Here is an 18,518-nt window from a genome sequence, read left to right on the forward strand (position 1 = left end):
TTAAATACGAATTGTATGAATACTTATTTGTAACAAACAAGAGACAAAGGAACCATCACAATATATTTTTTTTAATATTGCCAATTTTACGGATGTTCCGGGTTTGCTCCGGAACCATAAAATGGCCATAACGGTCAATCATTCATTTCACTAAATCCCCCATGTAAGAATATTTTCGTGTGCGGCTTCGCAGCAAAACGTAATCATGACAATTTATTTCAGTTCCATTAATTCTACTTGCTGTAAGGAACTCAGGATGATTCCAGGGCTCTAGGTGGCCAGGGCGAAGTCTCCGGTCAATGAGATCGCCACCAATCGATTCAGCAGCCTTTTTTCGATCTAGAATAGCCAGAACCATTTCCTGGAACCGTTACCCAGCTGAGATATTGCATTTAGTCGCGTTTTTGAGCCCGATTTTCTCACTGTGCAATGGACCAATGCACGAGTTCACTAATTTGACGTTTGAGCGGAGCCGAATTCACTGGTTTCCATGGCCACATAAATAACACGGCATCGCTTAAACGTCAAATAATAAACTCGTGCATTGGTCCATTGCGAAATAAAGAAAAACAGTTGGATTCACACTGGCATCGTTTAAAAAGTATCAGCATAATGTCTGTATGTAAGGAAACAAAGTGATACTGTTGTGAATGAATACGAACTATGACGTCTGAGTAGTATCACTTTGAAATTACGAGTTACCAAGCCAACATGACTACCGAAAGTAACTTTTTTGCGTCATCACAACCAGCTCCTTGAAAAATACAAAATTTTCGAACCCAAACTTGTGTACGATTTGCATCATACTGAGGGGTGAACCTAAACTTTTGCACGATGACTTGAATGACTGATTAATTGATTTTGAATAGTTTTCAGAATTTTCCGCAAACAAATCGTGAGCACTCTTTAAAGAATATAAAAATTACGATTCTAATGACACCATGTTTTAAAATTTTGGTCGATCCAATGCTGAGGAAATAAGCTATGTTTTTTCAGTGTGATATTTGAAAAATGTCACAACTTTAGGTAAAAACTTAGTATACAAAATTCAAAAATTGTTTTAGGAAAAATACATATGAAGTAAGAATAACTCTTTGCCTTTCGAATGAGGCTAAGAGAGTTTCAATTGGACGCGTAATCACAGAGATATGGACTGAACACTTCTGTATGTTTTTTAAAGGGTGGACCCAAACTTATGCACGGGAGTGTATTTTGAACATGTTTTATTCCTTTTTCTTAACACTTTTAGTGAAAAATTTTCAGTTAATATTAAGTGTGATGTGACATACTACTAAATGTACATTTTCTATATAAAGCATTTCATATTTTATGGTGGATACCCTATGTACATCTATTATGAACTCAATATTAAAAATCTATGATTTATCAAACCATTATAATGACATTCTAATGTGGATTGACGCATGAACTTGGATGTGTCCCACTTGCTCCGTTTTTTAGGTAACTGCGTCTATTGATACATTTTACAACTTTTTTTTCAAGGTTTTCAAGATTTCGAAATAGTTCGATCAAATTCATGCACACATCAGCAAACAAATATATTGCCAAATTGTGACCATGTTTATGGATTTGCAAAATAGTGGCATTTGAATATTATTGAACAATTTGTTTGAACTATCGTATTTTTAGGGTCCATTTGTCCCGGGGTACCTTATTGAATTTTTTCGACGTTGTTGGTCTGTCAACAACTCTCAGACAAGCCGGTCGGGAAAAACCCCCGATGCCAAAGTTATTCACGGATGTGGCCTAGTAATAATTATTAGGTCAAAGGTGCCGTTTTTGAAAGGACGCCTTTTTGTGATATTAGTCACCTACATTTCTGATACATGTGAATGTATTGTAACAAAAGGTAATGAAAGTCACAAAATGATAACGTTTCGGGTAAATAAGAGTTCTCCATTCTTGAAAAAAATGGATGTTCTTAAAAGTTATTCAACTTCAAATAGTACAGCAAATACAAAAGTGATAACTTATTCCAAGATTTCGTAAATATCTAATAAACTAGTCCTTAAGAAGCAACAAAACTCCAAAGAACAAAGCAGAGTAGAGTAGAGTAGAGTAAAATGCTGCTCTGCTCATAGTTGCTTAATGAATGAACAGCACGTGAAACTGTTCGCAACTCTTACACCGATATGCCTGACAATTGCCTCAAAATATGACGTCGCCAGAATATGCACCACATTTCGAGTGAGCTCAATGCTTGCCTTAGTACTAACCACCACTTCCGCACTATTTACCGAAGCAAAATTTGCACTTCACCTCGAATCGACGGCTGTTTAATAGGAAATTGATTTATACTGCTTCGTAATTAGCGTTTACCGTCTCGACCACGCAGCAAATCCTCGCCCTACCTGGCTCACCACCTAGAACTGCCATCGTCCACACCGTTTGTTGGTCATCGCCGTCATCGCGTTTCTGTTTATCTATGATGGTACGGTTTTTTTTTCTAGGTGTCATAGGGCACAGACAAAAAATCCAAACTATTATGGAGCTATTGTAAGCTGTTTGACCGTTGAAGCGCGTGTGTGTGAATAAACAAATTGTGGTTCTTGGGCTTTTTTTTGTTGATGCGCCGCCGATCGATACATACCTGGCTTGAATTGCGGGCGCGCGCACGTCATGCGAAGTAACTTGCGCCAATCAATTAGGCGAGGATCGCTGCGTGGCTCGGCTCTGATCCAGTACACAGTACGGCGGGTTCAGCGGTCGAGATCGGTTCGCTTGGTGTGGTGAAGAGTTCGGTCGTCCAACGGGAAGTTTTGCGAAATGGCCGCCATCAGTAAGCACTGGGACGAGATTGTCCACTCGGGGGTGACCTGTGCCACGTTGTCCCATCCGGGAAAAACATGCGAGGATCACCTGCGGCACCAGATGCGTGCCACTATTGGGGGCAATTTGAAGTTTTTCGTGCCGATTTCGATCGTGCGGTTGTTCATGCTGTGCTACACCCGGAAGACACTGTCGATGGAAGTTGTGCTGCAGGCGTTGTTTGAGCTGGTCAGTGAGTCCTTCAATGGGTGGGCCGTGTCCAATTGCTGGAGTGCGGGATTCTGTGCCATGTATCGCTGGTTCGGCTGGATCAACAACTACTCGGTGTCGCTTCCGAGCCTGCCAGGAACCCTGCTGATGTTCTTGATGCCTGCTTACGTCAAGATGAGCCACTCGCGAGCTATCTTCAATGTGGTATGTGCTGTGTGTTGGGGTATTGATGGGTAAATAAGAGTGGTGACGGTGCGGTGATGACGAAGATGACTTGCCGGTTCAGTTCAACAAAAATAGCTGCCACAAGCAAGAAGTGAATTGGGCTTTAATCGGCAAGTTTGACGATGATCGATTGTGATTGATTGTGTGCTTTTGGAAGTTTTTAGAGTGCTGGATGAAATCGAGAGAACATCCACTGGTGGAATATGCACGGGAGTCGAAGGTCGTCGGAACGGTGTCGTTTATGGCCATCAGTGCTGCCATCGCGTACTACGCAAGGAGGACCAAGGCGATGGAGTTCTGGTGAGTGCGGGAATAAGGAGAGGATTTTGGGATCACAAACAAAAAGTGCCACTCTCTAAGTAGGAAGGAGAGTGAAATTGGCGCAAAAAAAATATATGATTGGTACACTGCCCATAACTGCATATTTATTTATTTATTTATTTATTTTAACCAACAATTTTGAAAGAGGGAAAAGCCCCTTTGAGTGATTTCCTTTCGAAATCTTTCTCAAAGAGGCATAAAACCTCTTTATCTTTTCACATAACGTTACAAAACAAAAAGAAAACTAAAACTAAAGGCTCATACGGTAAAACAAAAACCATAACAGAGCCATATACTGAAATATAATGTAGATTTGAGTGTGTATTGATATCTTGAAAAATGGGATGAGGGAGGGGGTTTACTAAACATCATCTTGGTATCCAAACATCATCTTGATATCTGAAAATAAAAAAATATACAAAAAAAACGAGTATCAAACAATACATGAGATCTCAATTAAAAATTGATATAAGAGTTTAAGTATAGGGTAGTACTTTGTACCCAATATATCTCGAATAGAAACAGGAGTTTGATGACCAAAATTGATTATATTGTTAAATAATTTTTCTCTCGGTAAAATATATCTTGAACATTGAAGTACAATATGGTCTATGTCTTCATACGAGATTTCACACTCACATAAATTGGAATCTTTAATATTGATACGATATAAATGACTGTTACACAAATAATGATTTGATATCAGTCGTGAAAAAGAGCAAATAAAATTTCTACTACCTGGTGTATTCTTAAACCGAGGAAAGTGACTGACCTTAGGACAAATTGAATAACACCATCTTCCTTTGTCGCTAGAATTCCAACAAATTTGCCATTTACTAATGGAATATTCTTTTAATTTGGGATAATAATCAGAAGAAGAAATGTCACGGTTATAAATAAGCCCGCGAGCAACACCAAACTTAGCCAATAAATCAGCCTGTTCATTACCATAAATTTTGCAATGGGAAGGGATCCATATTATTTTTATGATAAATCCCTGAGAGTGTAAGTCAAATAAAAGTTGTTTCAACATAAATAATATATACACGGTGCTCCCCTGACCGTTATTATCAGAAAAAAATCTCCATCAAATCTGTGCTCACCAGTCGATTTCTATAGCCAAGCTGCATGTCTGGGCAAAATTTAAAAAAAATCGTAGGGCTCGTTTTGAAGTTACGCCCTTTTGAATGTGTAAGTCCACTAATTCTAAGGAAATCTGAGATATTTAAACGAGTTTTTATTAGCCGTGATTATCAGAATAAATATAATATGAACATTTGAATCAAAGTTGGTTTATATAGTTATTTGTTACTTCTGAGAGGAGTTTTGAATGGCAGGATAGACGAAATTTAGAGTTACGTCCTTTTGGAAGTGTAATCATTGAAAACCAATAGATTAATTCGGCATTCTTTTAAGCAGGCATTCCGTTAAGCATGTTCAAATGTTTTCAATGACACATTGCACTTATATGTCGCCAAAGTCTTTAACAATTGATTATTATTTCAAAGGCTCAAGCGCTGTAAGGCATTACAGAGCAATGTTCGTGTCATTATTATTATTCATAAAATATTGTTATGGCCCAACTAGCTACCTCGGGCCTTTCCTAACCGAGTGGTTAGAGTCCGTGGCTACCAAGCAAAGCCATGCTAGAGGTGATTGGGTTCAATTCCTGGTCGGTCCAGGATCTTTTCGTAATGAAAACTTCCTTGAATTCCCTGGACATAGAGTATGTTTGTACCTGCCACACGATATACGATACAAAAATGGCAACTTTAGCAGAGAAAGCTCTCGGTTAATAATTGTTGAAGTGCTCATTGAACACTAAGTAGAGAAGCAGGCTCTGTCCCAGTTGGAACGTAATGCCAATAAGAAGAAGCAGAAGCTACCGGCTGTTGCGGCTAATTTTGTACTGCCTCAGAACATAAACTTCAATTGCTGAGTAATGCACAATTGGCCAAACTATAGAACTCTAGACCACTGTCAATACTTTTGTGATCATTTGTAGCATACATTACAACATGTATATTTTTCAAAAAATTTACACTTTTACCATTGGGTTTCTCGGTTTTTTCGATTTCATGAACACGTAAGAGCTTTGTATGAATACAATAGTAAAAGAATTGTATAAATCAATCAGTCCATTCTCATGGTAACTCGTGAAGTGAAAGCCTCAGTCATTGAAATATGCTTAAGAAAAGTAAGAAACATTCGTTATTATTTGATTTAATTGAATTTAAAATCATAACACTTTCAGAGCTTTATGCTACATGTCTCCCTTGAAAATCAAACTCTCTTGAGAAGATTCTAAACCTCAACTCCGAATTGCATTAACCCGAGTGTCATCCCCCTGAACGCACTATTAGACTGAATGCTATTGTCCCGAATATATATAATTACCTTGTATGACATTGTCCTGTGATAATGGAATTCGAAGTAATGCCATTCTAGAAGCTGGAACTTGCAGAGATGGTCTTCGGGTATTCGGGATAATGGAATTCAAAGTCAAGGGGTATAATTTTGAAAAGATATTTTATATATGGTTAAAACAGAGTTGTTCATAGATTTTACGTAAATTCCAGTTTTGATTACCGGAAAATCGTAAATTGTTCTGTGGCCCTGTTGATAACCTGCTGGACGACATACCAGAATATGGTTCCAATCCTACACAATCTGAAGATTTTCATGTAAACTTATTTGTTTTCGATCGCAGACTGTGCTTGTGAAGTAAAAACAAATCATACTTTTGGAGCCTCACAAAGTTTTCCAAATTGACAAAGACAAACATATAAAATTAAGATCTGTAATTGCTACAAATTTGAACTCCATTAAACAAAATAACAATGGATGTTCTAAACTTTGCATTGTTTTCTTCCATTTTGTATCGCTGCTTTCTACGTTTTTAATTTTATTTTATTCCATACACTGTTATCCATAACCGAAAACTTACCTCATAAAGTATTCCTTGACGTATACTTCTCTTCGATGTACAACAGTTAACAATAATTGCATGTTAAATAAACTGAATCGTGAGTACATGAGTTCACCAAGCTAGCCAAAATATTGTGCTACAAGAACTAATTTGGTTACATGATGGAATTAGCTCCGTAAAGCATTAAAACACTTGAGCCTATGGAAAATCAGTTAATTGTGAAATACTTTGGCGGCATATAAGTGCAATGTGTCATTGAAAACATTTGAAGATGCTCAAAAGTATAAGAATTTAAACTATTGGAAATAAGTGTTTTCAATGGTTACGCTTCCAAAAGGACGTTACTCCAAATTCCGTCTATCCTCTCATTCAAAACTCTTCCCAGAACTTACAAATAACTATACAAACCTACTTTGGTTCAAATTTAAATATTATATTCATCTTGATAATCTCGGCCAATGAAAACTCGTTTGAATATCTCAGATTTCCTTAGAATTAGTGGACTTACACATTCAAAAGGGTGTAACTTCAAAACGGGCCCTACGATTTTTTTTAAATTTTGCCCAGACATGCAGCTTAGCTATAGAAATCGACTGGTGAGTACAGATTTGATGGAGATTTTTTTCTGATAATAACGGTCAGGGGAGCACCGTGATATAATGAGTTTTGAAATTGAAAGAAATGGTGTTCAAAGCATGAAGAAAACTCAAGCTATCAGAGCATACAATGTAAATATTTGGTGGACACTCCCTAATCAATTTGCAAGCAAAGTATAAAGCGACTAATTCTGCTATGAAAAAAGAACAAGGAGCTTGCAATTTGAAAAAGTGAGCCGAAAACTTATTATATACTCCAAAACCCGCGATATCTTGAATTAATGAACCATCTGTAAAATAAAATTGTGCAGGGGCAATTCCATCGAATTTACGCTCAAATAAGATATTGGCAAAATGAGGATGTAAATGTTTTGGAAATTGTTTTAATTCATGAAATAACGACAAGTCAATCAAAGGTTGATATGTATGAACATCAATTTTACAATTGTAAAAACCATTCAATGGAATTGGTACAATACTTTCAGTTGAGCAATGAATATAAGATTCCAATATTTTGCTCGTCGGGTTAATTTCAAATAGGGACTTCAAAATGTTGATAATTGGATGATTACTTGAGAAACAATTAATCAAAAATTTGCAATTTAGTTCTTGAAAACGAATTTTGAGAGGAACAATACCGGTAAGAACTTCAGTTGATTGAGTATGAGTTGAATTCATAAGTTTCAAACAAATTCTCAAACAACGAAATTGTATTTTTTCAAGTTTAACAAAATATGTATTTGCAGCACTTCCAAAAGCGAAGCAACCATATTCCATAACTGAACGTATAGTAGTTTTATAAAGCGTTATTAAATCAGATGGATTAGCACCCCACCAAGTACCTGTGATTGTGCGAAGAAAATTAATTCTTTTCGAACATGTTTTTTGAATTTGTTTAATATGAATGTTCCAATTCAATTTGAAATCAAACCATATACCAAGATATTTATACTCATCAACTTGTTCAATTTCAATTCCATTAAGGTACAAGTTAATAGTTATATTAGAATGCTTTCTTGAAAATATGATGTATTTAGTTTTTTGAACTGAAAATGAAAAACCATTCTCATGAGCCCATGAATCAATATTATTCAAAGCATATTGCATAAAATGTCTAATAATTTCTCTATGTTTGCCGCTAATAGAAATAACATTATCATCGGCAAACTGAAGCAAATAACAACCATTTGGAATAATTGATGCAATATCCCTGGTGAACAAGTTGTATAAAAACGGACTCAAACTAGATCCTTGTGGAAGTCCAAAAAAACTATATCTTGATAATTTTGAGGATCCATTGTGAAAAAAAAATTCATAATTTTAAAAGAAAATAAATTGTAAATGAAATTGGTGATTAAATTTGGAATTTTTAAATGATTCATCTTTTCGAAAAGTAATTCAATAAGTACAGAATCATTGGCTCCAGAAACATCAAGAAAAGTGGAAACTACATCCTGTTTTTTATTAAATGATAGTTGAATTTGTGAAGCCAAAAGTGAAACACAGTCACGAGTACCACGACCTCTTCTAAATCCAAATTTAGAAGATGAAAAAATGTTATTGTTCTCTGCCCATAATTCGAGACGATTAAATATCATTCTTTCTAAAAGTTTTCGTAAACATGATAACAAACTGATTGGTCTTCTACTATCAGCTAATGAAGGATCTGTACCAGGTTTAAGAATACTGATGACTTTGATGAAACGCCATTCATAGGGAATTATATTTTGAGATAAGAAATCATTATATATTGAAAGTAAATGAAGTTTTCCTTCGTCGGGTAAATTTTTCAAAACAATAAATTTAATGTTATCAATTCCTGGAGCTGTATTTTTAGTAATTGATAATGCCAAATTTAATTCAGCTAATGAAAGTGGATTACAAAGTTCAGGAAAATGATTTTGACTACTATTTTTAAACTTGATGGATTTAGGAACAAAATCAGGGCAAATTTTAGATGCAAACTCCTCTATCCATTTTTCAGAATATTCCAAAACAGTAGGAACAGTCGAATCATAGTTTCTTAAATTTCTTGCAACTGACCACAATGTAGATAATGAGTTTCCTGATCAAGATTTTGGACAAAATTTTTCCAATAATTTCTTTTCTTGGATTTAGTAAGTCTAATGAACAATGCTTCAGCTTTACAATATAAAAAATAATCATTTCTGGAGCCTGATCTGCGAAATTTTTTAAAAGCATCTGATTTTGTTTTAAGAGCAATGGAACATTCATTATCCCACCAGAAACATGGACGCTTTTTTTATAATGACCCACCATTTTTTTTTTTGGTTTGAGATTTACGCAAGCAATCAATTAGTAATTTTGAAAAATTATTGTAATTTTCAATTGGAGAATCCAGATTGTTAATATTAATTAAGGAAAAGGATATAAGATCAGAAAATTTTGTCTAATTAACATTTTGACAAAGGTCAGGAACATGAGAATCGTGTAATAAATTACCGCGAGCTGGATTTTGAATTTCAATTAAAATTGGTAAATGATCACTACCATTAGGATCATCAATAGTTTTCCAAGAAGATTTCATTGATAAACTATTAGAACAAAGAGATAAATCAATACAAGAAGGTTGATTGGGTGGTACAACAATCCTAGTAAAAGATCCATCATTGAGATCAATTAAATCCATAATTAATGAACCTCTACGATCTGTTTTGTCGCTACCCCAAGTCAACTTCTAATTTACGAAATCCAGGAATGTTTTTAGTTGAATCAGAGTTATTCAAAGGGGGAAAATTTATATCAAACGAGGTAGATGGTTGAGGTTCAAAAATTTGGTTTTGTTGTGACTTTTTATTAATGGTTCTTTTTCTTTTGCTAGGAGGTTTGTAGATATAATTATCAACATTTTCATGACATTCATCATCATCATGATTTGATAAAATTTCAAAAGAGTTTGGTGAAGCAGTGTTGTCTGAAGATATCATAACTTCAGCATAAGACAACAAATTTTTGTTTTTGATTTTTTGATTAAATTTCGATTGATTCTCAATATAAACAACACTTTCATTTAAAGAATTGTGTTTGTGTTTACAATAGATACATACTTCAGATTGCTCTTTACATGTAGAAGAATCATGAAGTCCTCCACATTTAGAACATTTTTTCTTGTTTGAACAAAAATTAGAAGTGTGACCAAACAAAAGGCATCGATCACAATGCATGAGCTTAGGATAATAAAGTCTCACGTGAAAAATAACATTATCAACCATTACGTAATCTGGAAGTACAGATCCAGAAAACGTTATCTTGATGCAATTGGAATGTACATATTTTGAATTTTTTTTCCATCAATGAATAATTTAGACAAACGAACACAATCCAAAATCTTGACCGGAGAAATGGATTCGTTCCTAAAAAAGCTTGAACCATGATTTCTTATATCATCACAGTCCAAAGACTCATCATAAATAATTCCATTTATTTCGCATGCATCACAAGGTGCGTACACACGATAGGAATTGAAAAATAATCTGGATTCTAAGAGAGCATTAGCATCATCTCGAGATCCAAAAACTACTCTCAGTTTATCCAAAGAAATTTTTTTGATTTCCTTCACAGATTTATATTTTTTATATATCTCTGAGGAAATCAACAAAACATTTATTGGTTTCTCTTTTTTTCTAAAGTATACAACAAAGGGTCCAGAGAAACTAGAAGGGTAAACCTTCACTCGAAAAGGTTTGGTCAATAAAGTGGTACTAGAATTATCAGAATTATCTTTTGATCCTCCCTCATCCCCATCAGTTTCCATAACGGAAACTAAATGGTCTATATAACTACAAGATCAAATATTAGATGAACAATATAATAGAAAATAATAGAAAAATAAATGAAAAAAAATAAAATAAAATTATACTCAAGATTTTCCAGTGAACACAACTTCAACGGCGGCAAAAATGGAAAACCTTGAATTCAAATAACTAGCACAGCAACTCTTGAAGCAGTCACACTGGGAAAATCCACCAATCAAGACGTCAAAATCGAAACTGAAAGCCTCGGAAACTTCGAATTCAAGATTTTCCAGTGAACTCCAGCAACGGCAAAAAAGGTGAAAACTTGAATTCCAATAACTTGAACAGCAACTCTTGTAACAGACACACTTGGAAAATCCACAAATCAAGTCGTCAATATCGAAAAACAAAGCCTCGGAAACTTCGAATCTGAAACGGGAAAAAAATTGACAAGCGAAGAAAAAACCGTTTAACCTGGTCAAGGCCTACTTACCGAGTATGAACTGCATATTTGTAACATTCGACAGAAGTAGTCTTTGAGTAAATGGGATACCAAGTTTGCACTTTACTGCAGTATGGGAGGAAATTGAAATTTCAAAAAATCTTTAAGAATTCAAAAAAGCTTATTTGAGACTGAAATGTTGTACAACTCATATCGCATATTGGGTGAATAGTCAGAAAATAATTCTGATAGAAATTTCGTTGCTACTGCATTATGAGGCTCATGCATAATCTCAGTGTGACTGTTATGCGGTTACAATTGCCAATGTGACAAAACAAATTGGTATTTTTTCGAATTTTCTAGAACAATCTCACAGATTTTAGTAAGTTGATCGAAAGTATTTATCAATTGATGACTCTCCATGGTATTGGTGTTTGCATTTGAGATGCAAATGTTGAGTAAACGTCCTCCAAATGCGGTAACACAAAATAATCAAAGGACACCTAGCAACGATTACATAAATCACCGCCGCCCTAGCAAGAAAAATCTATCTTTGACATCGCATTTCTTGTGAAACATCTTACCGCGTTTGGTGTTCCCGCATTTGATATTTGCATTTCAAATGCACACAGCAATATTAACTCCAATTTGTCAAAAATGTCGAATGTGACTGTTATGCAGTTATGGGCAGTACAGCTCAGTATCTTTCTGATTTAAATTACGAGCAACTCCAGACTCATTTCTTTGAATGAGATTTTTTTTTTCAAAATTTGCCGTTCGAAAGTTTGTGTTAAGGTGTTTCAATAAGCATTTTGAATAGATATAAAAAAATAATCGAAAACTAGCCAAGATGTCCCTCCCTATTGGAGAATCCTGCAGATAAATCATAATTTTATGAGAAATCTCATTAAATTCACATACTCTCTCGTAAATATAATTTGCAATGTCATTATTTATGAGATAATTTTCAAATGTTGTTAAGTATTCAATACCTGTTTTAATGATATTTCTTAACCCGTATAGGCCTGAGTAAATGCAAAAATACTAAAACCCTTACCACTCAGCGAGTACTTAACGGATTCAAATAATTTTTTGTCAGTATACTGGCCCACATATCTAGTTTCTAGAAATGGCCGAAGAAACTCGGGAATACTCCTGTAGCCGGAGTTATTGCGGTGGGTCACTGGGTCAAGTCGGGTAGAAAAATGCGATTTTTTGGGACATGCAAAGTAATCTTTATTTATTTCCAATACCATTCATTTTATTGATGATGATGATGATGATGATTAGGTACTACCATCTATTGTAGCAAGGCAGCTGCCTATAGCACTGGAATAATCTAAGAAGCGATTTGATCAAGATTATACCATAGTTTGTAATCAGTCAGTCCACTGTATGAAGGGCCAAAAACGGATGGGCGGACCCGCAAGCAGAGACACTTGCACGAAACCCGCAAGAATTTAAGAGAATCTCCTTCCAGAAGAAAATTTTCACAAACAACGGTAAAATCGAGCCCTCGATTAACAGAATAAACCCAATAGATGGGGTCGAAGAGCCCGCCCTTTATCCACGAAATGTTAACAACAGGGAGGAGGCAGTCCCAAGCTCCCTATCCAAATCGCTTCAATTGGGTGCCCTGTTGGTCCCACCCAACCCGAATATAAATACAGTAGTTTATATATTATTATAAATATAAAATTGTATATAATGTGATATGGAAAAATCTCACCAAATTAGCTGGAAACGTTGAGAATTGTCGTCTTGTTCATGTCGCCAATTTCATAGTATGTCCTCAACTCTATGTTTTTGTACATCACATCAGAAACTCCTCACTTTTGTTTTGTAGGCATGAACGTGCTTTCGTTCGCATAGTATCGCGTTGAATGAACCCTAGACCACCCTACACTATAAAATCAGCAGACAAAAACAAACACGCAGCTCAAACATTACCAAATGATTACACACATTGCTGAATTAATGTAGCATATGTACAAAACCCATCATCAATACCATACCAGCCCAAAAAGTTTAAAATCATCCTGAAGTGATGAAATTTTTAACGGGTGTCACAAACTCGATAAAGCGATTCAACCGATACAACACTTATGGTGGGTAGTGTATACTGCTTTACCGGAGAAGCATCCATGATTCGATGCTGAGAGCACACTTTTGCACCGCGAACACATTCAATAATTGCCCATTGCACGGTGACGTCATCAAAAAATCGATCTCTTTCCTTCTTTCGGGAAATCTGAAAACAACGGTGCCAGTACCTGTCAAAGTTGACAGGTACTGGCACCATTGTTTTCAAGTTGTGTTGAAGAGCGAAAGAGAGAGAATTTCGCCGTGAAATGCCTAATAGTATACATCACACATACTTTTGTGCCTCAAGCCCACTCACATCGATAACCCCGACTCAACTAAAATATCCGAAAACAACACTATTCACTTTTCACACTTTCTGCCAGCATTCTCTCCGCCTTCAATGACGCAATTTATGCGTAAACTCCTCCAAATCATTGCATATTTTACGGAATTCACTTCATAGGTACTCTTTATTTTCGGTTTTATTTTGGAAGGCAACTTTTCACTACTCCATCTTTTTTTCACCCAACTGCCTTCCAATGCCATTCATTTTATTTTGCATAAATCATTAAGATCTGATATTCAACATTATAAATGAATAGTTTTGCACCGTTTAGAGTGTATCAGATGCGGTCACTCGGGCTTAATGACATGAAGAAACGGCTCTAGATTTGTTAGGTATTAAACCGTTTCAAAACTCTAAAAGTATAGATCGAACATAATAGTTCACTAAAATGCGTTCCCATAAGCTTGACACAGATGTTAAGATACAAATTGTGCTCTTTATCATACATTTGAGGCATCCCGGGGACCCAAAAATGGTCATTTGTAGGATCAGTCAAATGCAGTCGACATAATTATTAAATTTAATCGATTATCAGAAGGTTTACGCTGATGCGTTTTTCTTAAAACTCCTTGATATGGTGGCCACATTATAGCCGAATCTGGAATTTATTTGTGACTTGAAAATTGCCTACTTCCAGGGGCACAGAAACACAAAACCCTTGTCACCCGACCTGACCCATGGATCCACCGCAATAACTCCGGCCACAGGAACATTCCCGAGATTCGTTGACCACTTTTAGAAACAAGATATGTGTACGAGTATACTGGCAAAAAATAATTGAAATCCGTTAAGTATTTGCTGAGCGGTGAGAGTTTTAGTATTTTTTCTTTCACTCAGGCCTATACGGGTTAAAGCATTCAAAAACTTTTAGTTTTTTTTAAATATTTTTTTATGTGTTTGATTTTATTTATTTTAATACTCAAGCACAAAAAATTTCTGGCGTATTTATAAAATACACACAAAGTTATTATGATTTTTCAAAGCCGTTCAGAAGATCTTTGTTGATTTTTGTTTGAATTGATACAAACAAACCGCTTCTATAATATTTCTTCCTTCATATAACTTTTTGTTTATTTCTATATCGTTCAAGTGACTCAATGGTAAAGGGAGACTGTGGAAAATAGTTGCAAATATGGTGAAATGGATAGGAATTAGGAATAGGAGGGTAGGCGCTGCAAGGGAGCAAAAAGATTGAAATTAATTCAGTGGTGAGAAGTGAGCAAGCCAGTAGGGAACTGTTTCGACGCGTTTTATATTTTGTCTAAGTTCTCTACTGAAGAAGAGTTGGCTAAATGCTGTAGGCTTAGCTATTAACTCAACTGTATTTTGCCCCAGTACGTAGCATTCTTCCAGCGATACCTCCAGGAATTCGTTCAATTATGTCTCCAGTAATTTTTTCAAGATTTCTGCCAGAGATTCCTTCAAAGGTTCGTCTAAAAATAGATATTCTCCAACAAAAAATCACATTTTATTTCTTCAGTAATTATTCAAACGATCCCTTCTATGGTTCACTAGAGGAATCCTTGCTCTATTGATTACTTCAGAAATAACAAACAAGAATCTTTCAGGAATTCTTATTTTCTAGGGATGCTACCCGAAATTCGTCAAAGGATTCCTCACAAAAAAAAATCCTATGCGACTTCACCAAAAGTTTATCTAGGGATCTCACCAAAAATTCCTCCTGGGATTCTAACAAAAACTTCTGAAGTGATTCCACTAATAATACCTCAAAGGATTTATATTCATATAATCCATATATAAAATGAACGAACTGACTTTATTGCAAATCTATTTTCAATTATACTTTCCTCTTACAAATGTGTTACTGGAAGGCAGGCCAATAAGCACCGCTCATCAAAATTATACGGAGATTGTGAAAAGAATTGTGCTAAAATGTATTGAGCATTAGTTGTTCATATTGATATGGCACAATAAATTGAGACATCTGTAATTATATGATTTGCAATGGGCGATTAAACGTATATGCCTAGAAATCGTTTTGATTCAGAAAAAATATTGTCCAAAAGCTAACTAACCTACGAGTTGGGTCCGGGTTGTGGGACGACTAAATTAAGGTGGTAAAAGTTTGAGGGCCTATTTTGTAACTCGAGCAGATTCATGTGACTCGTCAGTAACCACTGTCGATCAAAGTAAGCATGCATATTTTAGATGTCACCCGTCGACTCCCATGAGGCTCTGCACAAAAAATTTTCTCTCTCTTTCACCCTTTCACAAAATTTGTAAACAACAAGGCCAGTAAATGTCAAAATTCCATGCAAAATCAAAACAATGCAGAGCCCTATAGTAATCTAGTCACACAGAGTGACTACTGTCGAAAAACTCGAGTGACAGAGCCGTGTCGAGCAAATGTTTTAGTCGACAGTGACTCCAGTCGAGTTATTTTGGTCGACTCGACTTATAAAATAGGGGCCTTACTTGCTTCCATTTTGATTAACATAAGTAGCTTTAAGCCATTCGAGGTGTAAGCCACTCGTAGAATTATCAAGATGTTGAATTTGTTTTTGAACCTATGTAACTCTGTCACAATCCATAAGTCCAACCTAAATACGATTCAGATTCCCTGTACTTCGGGTTGTTTCTGTTTTTGACAATACTCCAGTTTCAAATCAGGTCAAATATCATAAATATATCCACATATGTATTGGACTGTAAATATAATTTAACTGTATTTTTTTTAACTATTATGGGTCATTTCCATTTGAAATGCCTGTGGAACAGAGTGACTGATAATTGTGACAAGGTGACCCATAATAGTGGGAGCAGTGTAGTTGAGCGTCGTAATGGTTGCATTAGAGCAATTCTCGCTGAAACCAGGCCGTCATCGTCACCCATCGTTAGAAATCCAATTTTATGTCACTGATCGCTAGTATTTGCTTAACTAAAAGATGGTCCTCTCGGTTTTCTCAAATTGGTGGACCCCTTGTACGCCAGCTAGCTAAACAGTTTGCGAAAAAGCCCATTTTTTGATAAATCTAGCTTTCATCTGAGACTTTCAAAAATGGCGGCCATTTTAAATTTTGTTTAAAGGACCGTTTTTACACCAAGCGTACCGTTCGTTCAGAATTTTGAGGCCACCATCAGAAAGCTGTGAAAAAACTGAGTAAGATAGGCTACAAAAACTAGGTGAACAATGGTATTTACCCTATCACTCAAGATAATGTCCTCATTTGATGCATGTGCCAACCCATATGGATTTTTGCAATGGGGGTTTGCATATGGAAGGTATGTGCGAAATCAATGGATTGTCGCCAATCTTTATTTCCATTGACAGTATGATTACTTCATATCTAATCCATATCCCAGACACATACTTTACATGGGCGGCTTCAATGGAGAATATTGATTGGACAAACCATATTGATGAACGTTTTTGGTTTCCCTTGTTATATCCAATAATGATCAAAAATAAAACAGAAAAGTTTATTGTATAGATTGATAGATATATCACAACAGCCTTAATAGGTGGTATGATAAAAAAAAAAAATTATAATAAGCGACGAACCAAAAAATGCTTGTTGAGGCAACTCGTTTTGGTCTTTATTCTCAGCACATCTCTGTGGGCAGCGAGGTGGGAAGTTCATCAGTCGGTTATCACTTATTGCTGTAATATTATGTGCACAAAAGTAGATTAAGTTAGAACAATATCATAGTGTTGAATTTCAGCCAGTAATTACCTTCCAATTCAAACAAAACATCGCTGAACAAATGCAGCTTATTAAGATCACCACCGCGAAAACTTTTTACAGATGCCATATTTTTACACAATGTGCTCCAGAAGAATGTATACATTGCACATACTTTAAATATGTTTCAAATGGCGTATATGTGCTGCAAATAGAAGGTATTTAATACTATCATAGTGAGTATATGGCACAAATGAAACTAATGATTTTGGAAATTTGAGCTACGTATTTGCAAATCCACATTAATTCAAGGGAGCCATTTTCTTGAGTGTATGTAATGAACGTTTCTAAATCATGTTCTACGATTTTGACGTATATGGCAAGTGCAATCAATGAAAACATCATTTTTTGTACAACAAAGAAACAAGTTTTCAATGGTTTGTGTTTTCTCCGAGTCGAGTGAAGAATCAGAACATTCATTTAAGTGATAAAATCTTGATTTTAAATAGTAGCCTATCTTACTCAGTTTTTTCTCAGATTTCTGATGATGACCTCAGAATAGGGCGATATTCTAAACTGAAAAGGCAATAGATGGCTCTTTTTCAATAGTAGTAAAAACGAAATCCTGAAGCAATGAAAGCACCACGGAAGATGAACTAAACACAAAAAGTTATGTATTCACTTTACACTTGATGTCTAATCACTATTTTTTTGATCCAGTTTCCTAATTGCAAGCAATTTACGATTTTCATTATTTTTCATACGTTTTGACAGTTCTCCGATTACCATTCTTCCATGCGCTTGTGTTGAAAGTTTGAGAAATTTGAGAATCCAGCGTAGCGCGATCAGTGGGTGACATACAAACAACAGTGTCGTCGCTCGGCGGCCGGTAAGAGAAACTGAATGTTCGAAAGGTTGTTGTCTGTATTTTTTTCCGCTGGCGCCAACTGTTAGCGTTTAAGAACGAAATTAACAATCGTTACCCTATTCTAAACGAGCGGTGCGCTAATGGTGAAAAAAACGGTTTTACTAACAAAATTCAAAATGGCCGCCAAAATTTTTTAGTTTCAGATAAAAGCTATACCGTGATGCATCAATACCCGGACACTTAAGCTGCCATAAATGTTCAAAATCCGTTTTGGATAGATTTTCTTCAAAAAAAATATCAAAGTGTT

The 18,518-nt window shown here is 35.5% G+C and overlaps 1 protein-coding gene across 1 annotated transcript in view; it reads left to right on the top strand.

The window, feature by feature from the left end:
• The first annotated feature begins 2,150 nt into the window (after positions 1-2,150).
• LOC5569406 overlaps positions 2,151-18,518 on the top strand; it is a 36,985-nt gene continuing 20,617 nt past the window's right edge. Inside the window, exons 1-2 of the mRNA XM_001658448.2 lie at positions 2,151-3,204; positions 3,383-3,525. Coding sequence (XP_001658498.2) covers positions 2,788-3,204; positions 3,383-3,525 — 560 coding nt within the window. The 5' untranslated portion in view covers positions 2,151-2,787. The remainder of the gene's footprint in view (positions 3,205-3,382; positions 3,526-18,518) is intronic.

The sequence above is a fragment of the Aedes aegypti genome, chromosome 1, assembly GCF_002204515.2.
Source record: "Aedes aegypti strain LVP_AGWG chromosome 1, AaegL5.0 Primary Assembly, whole genome shotgun sequence".
Classification (NCBI taxonomy): domain Eukaryota; kingdom Metazoa; phylum Arthropoda; class Insecta; order Diptera; family Culicidae; genus Aedes; species Aedes aegypti.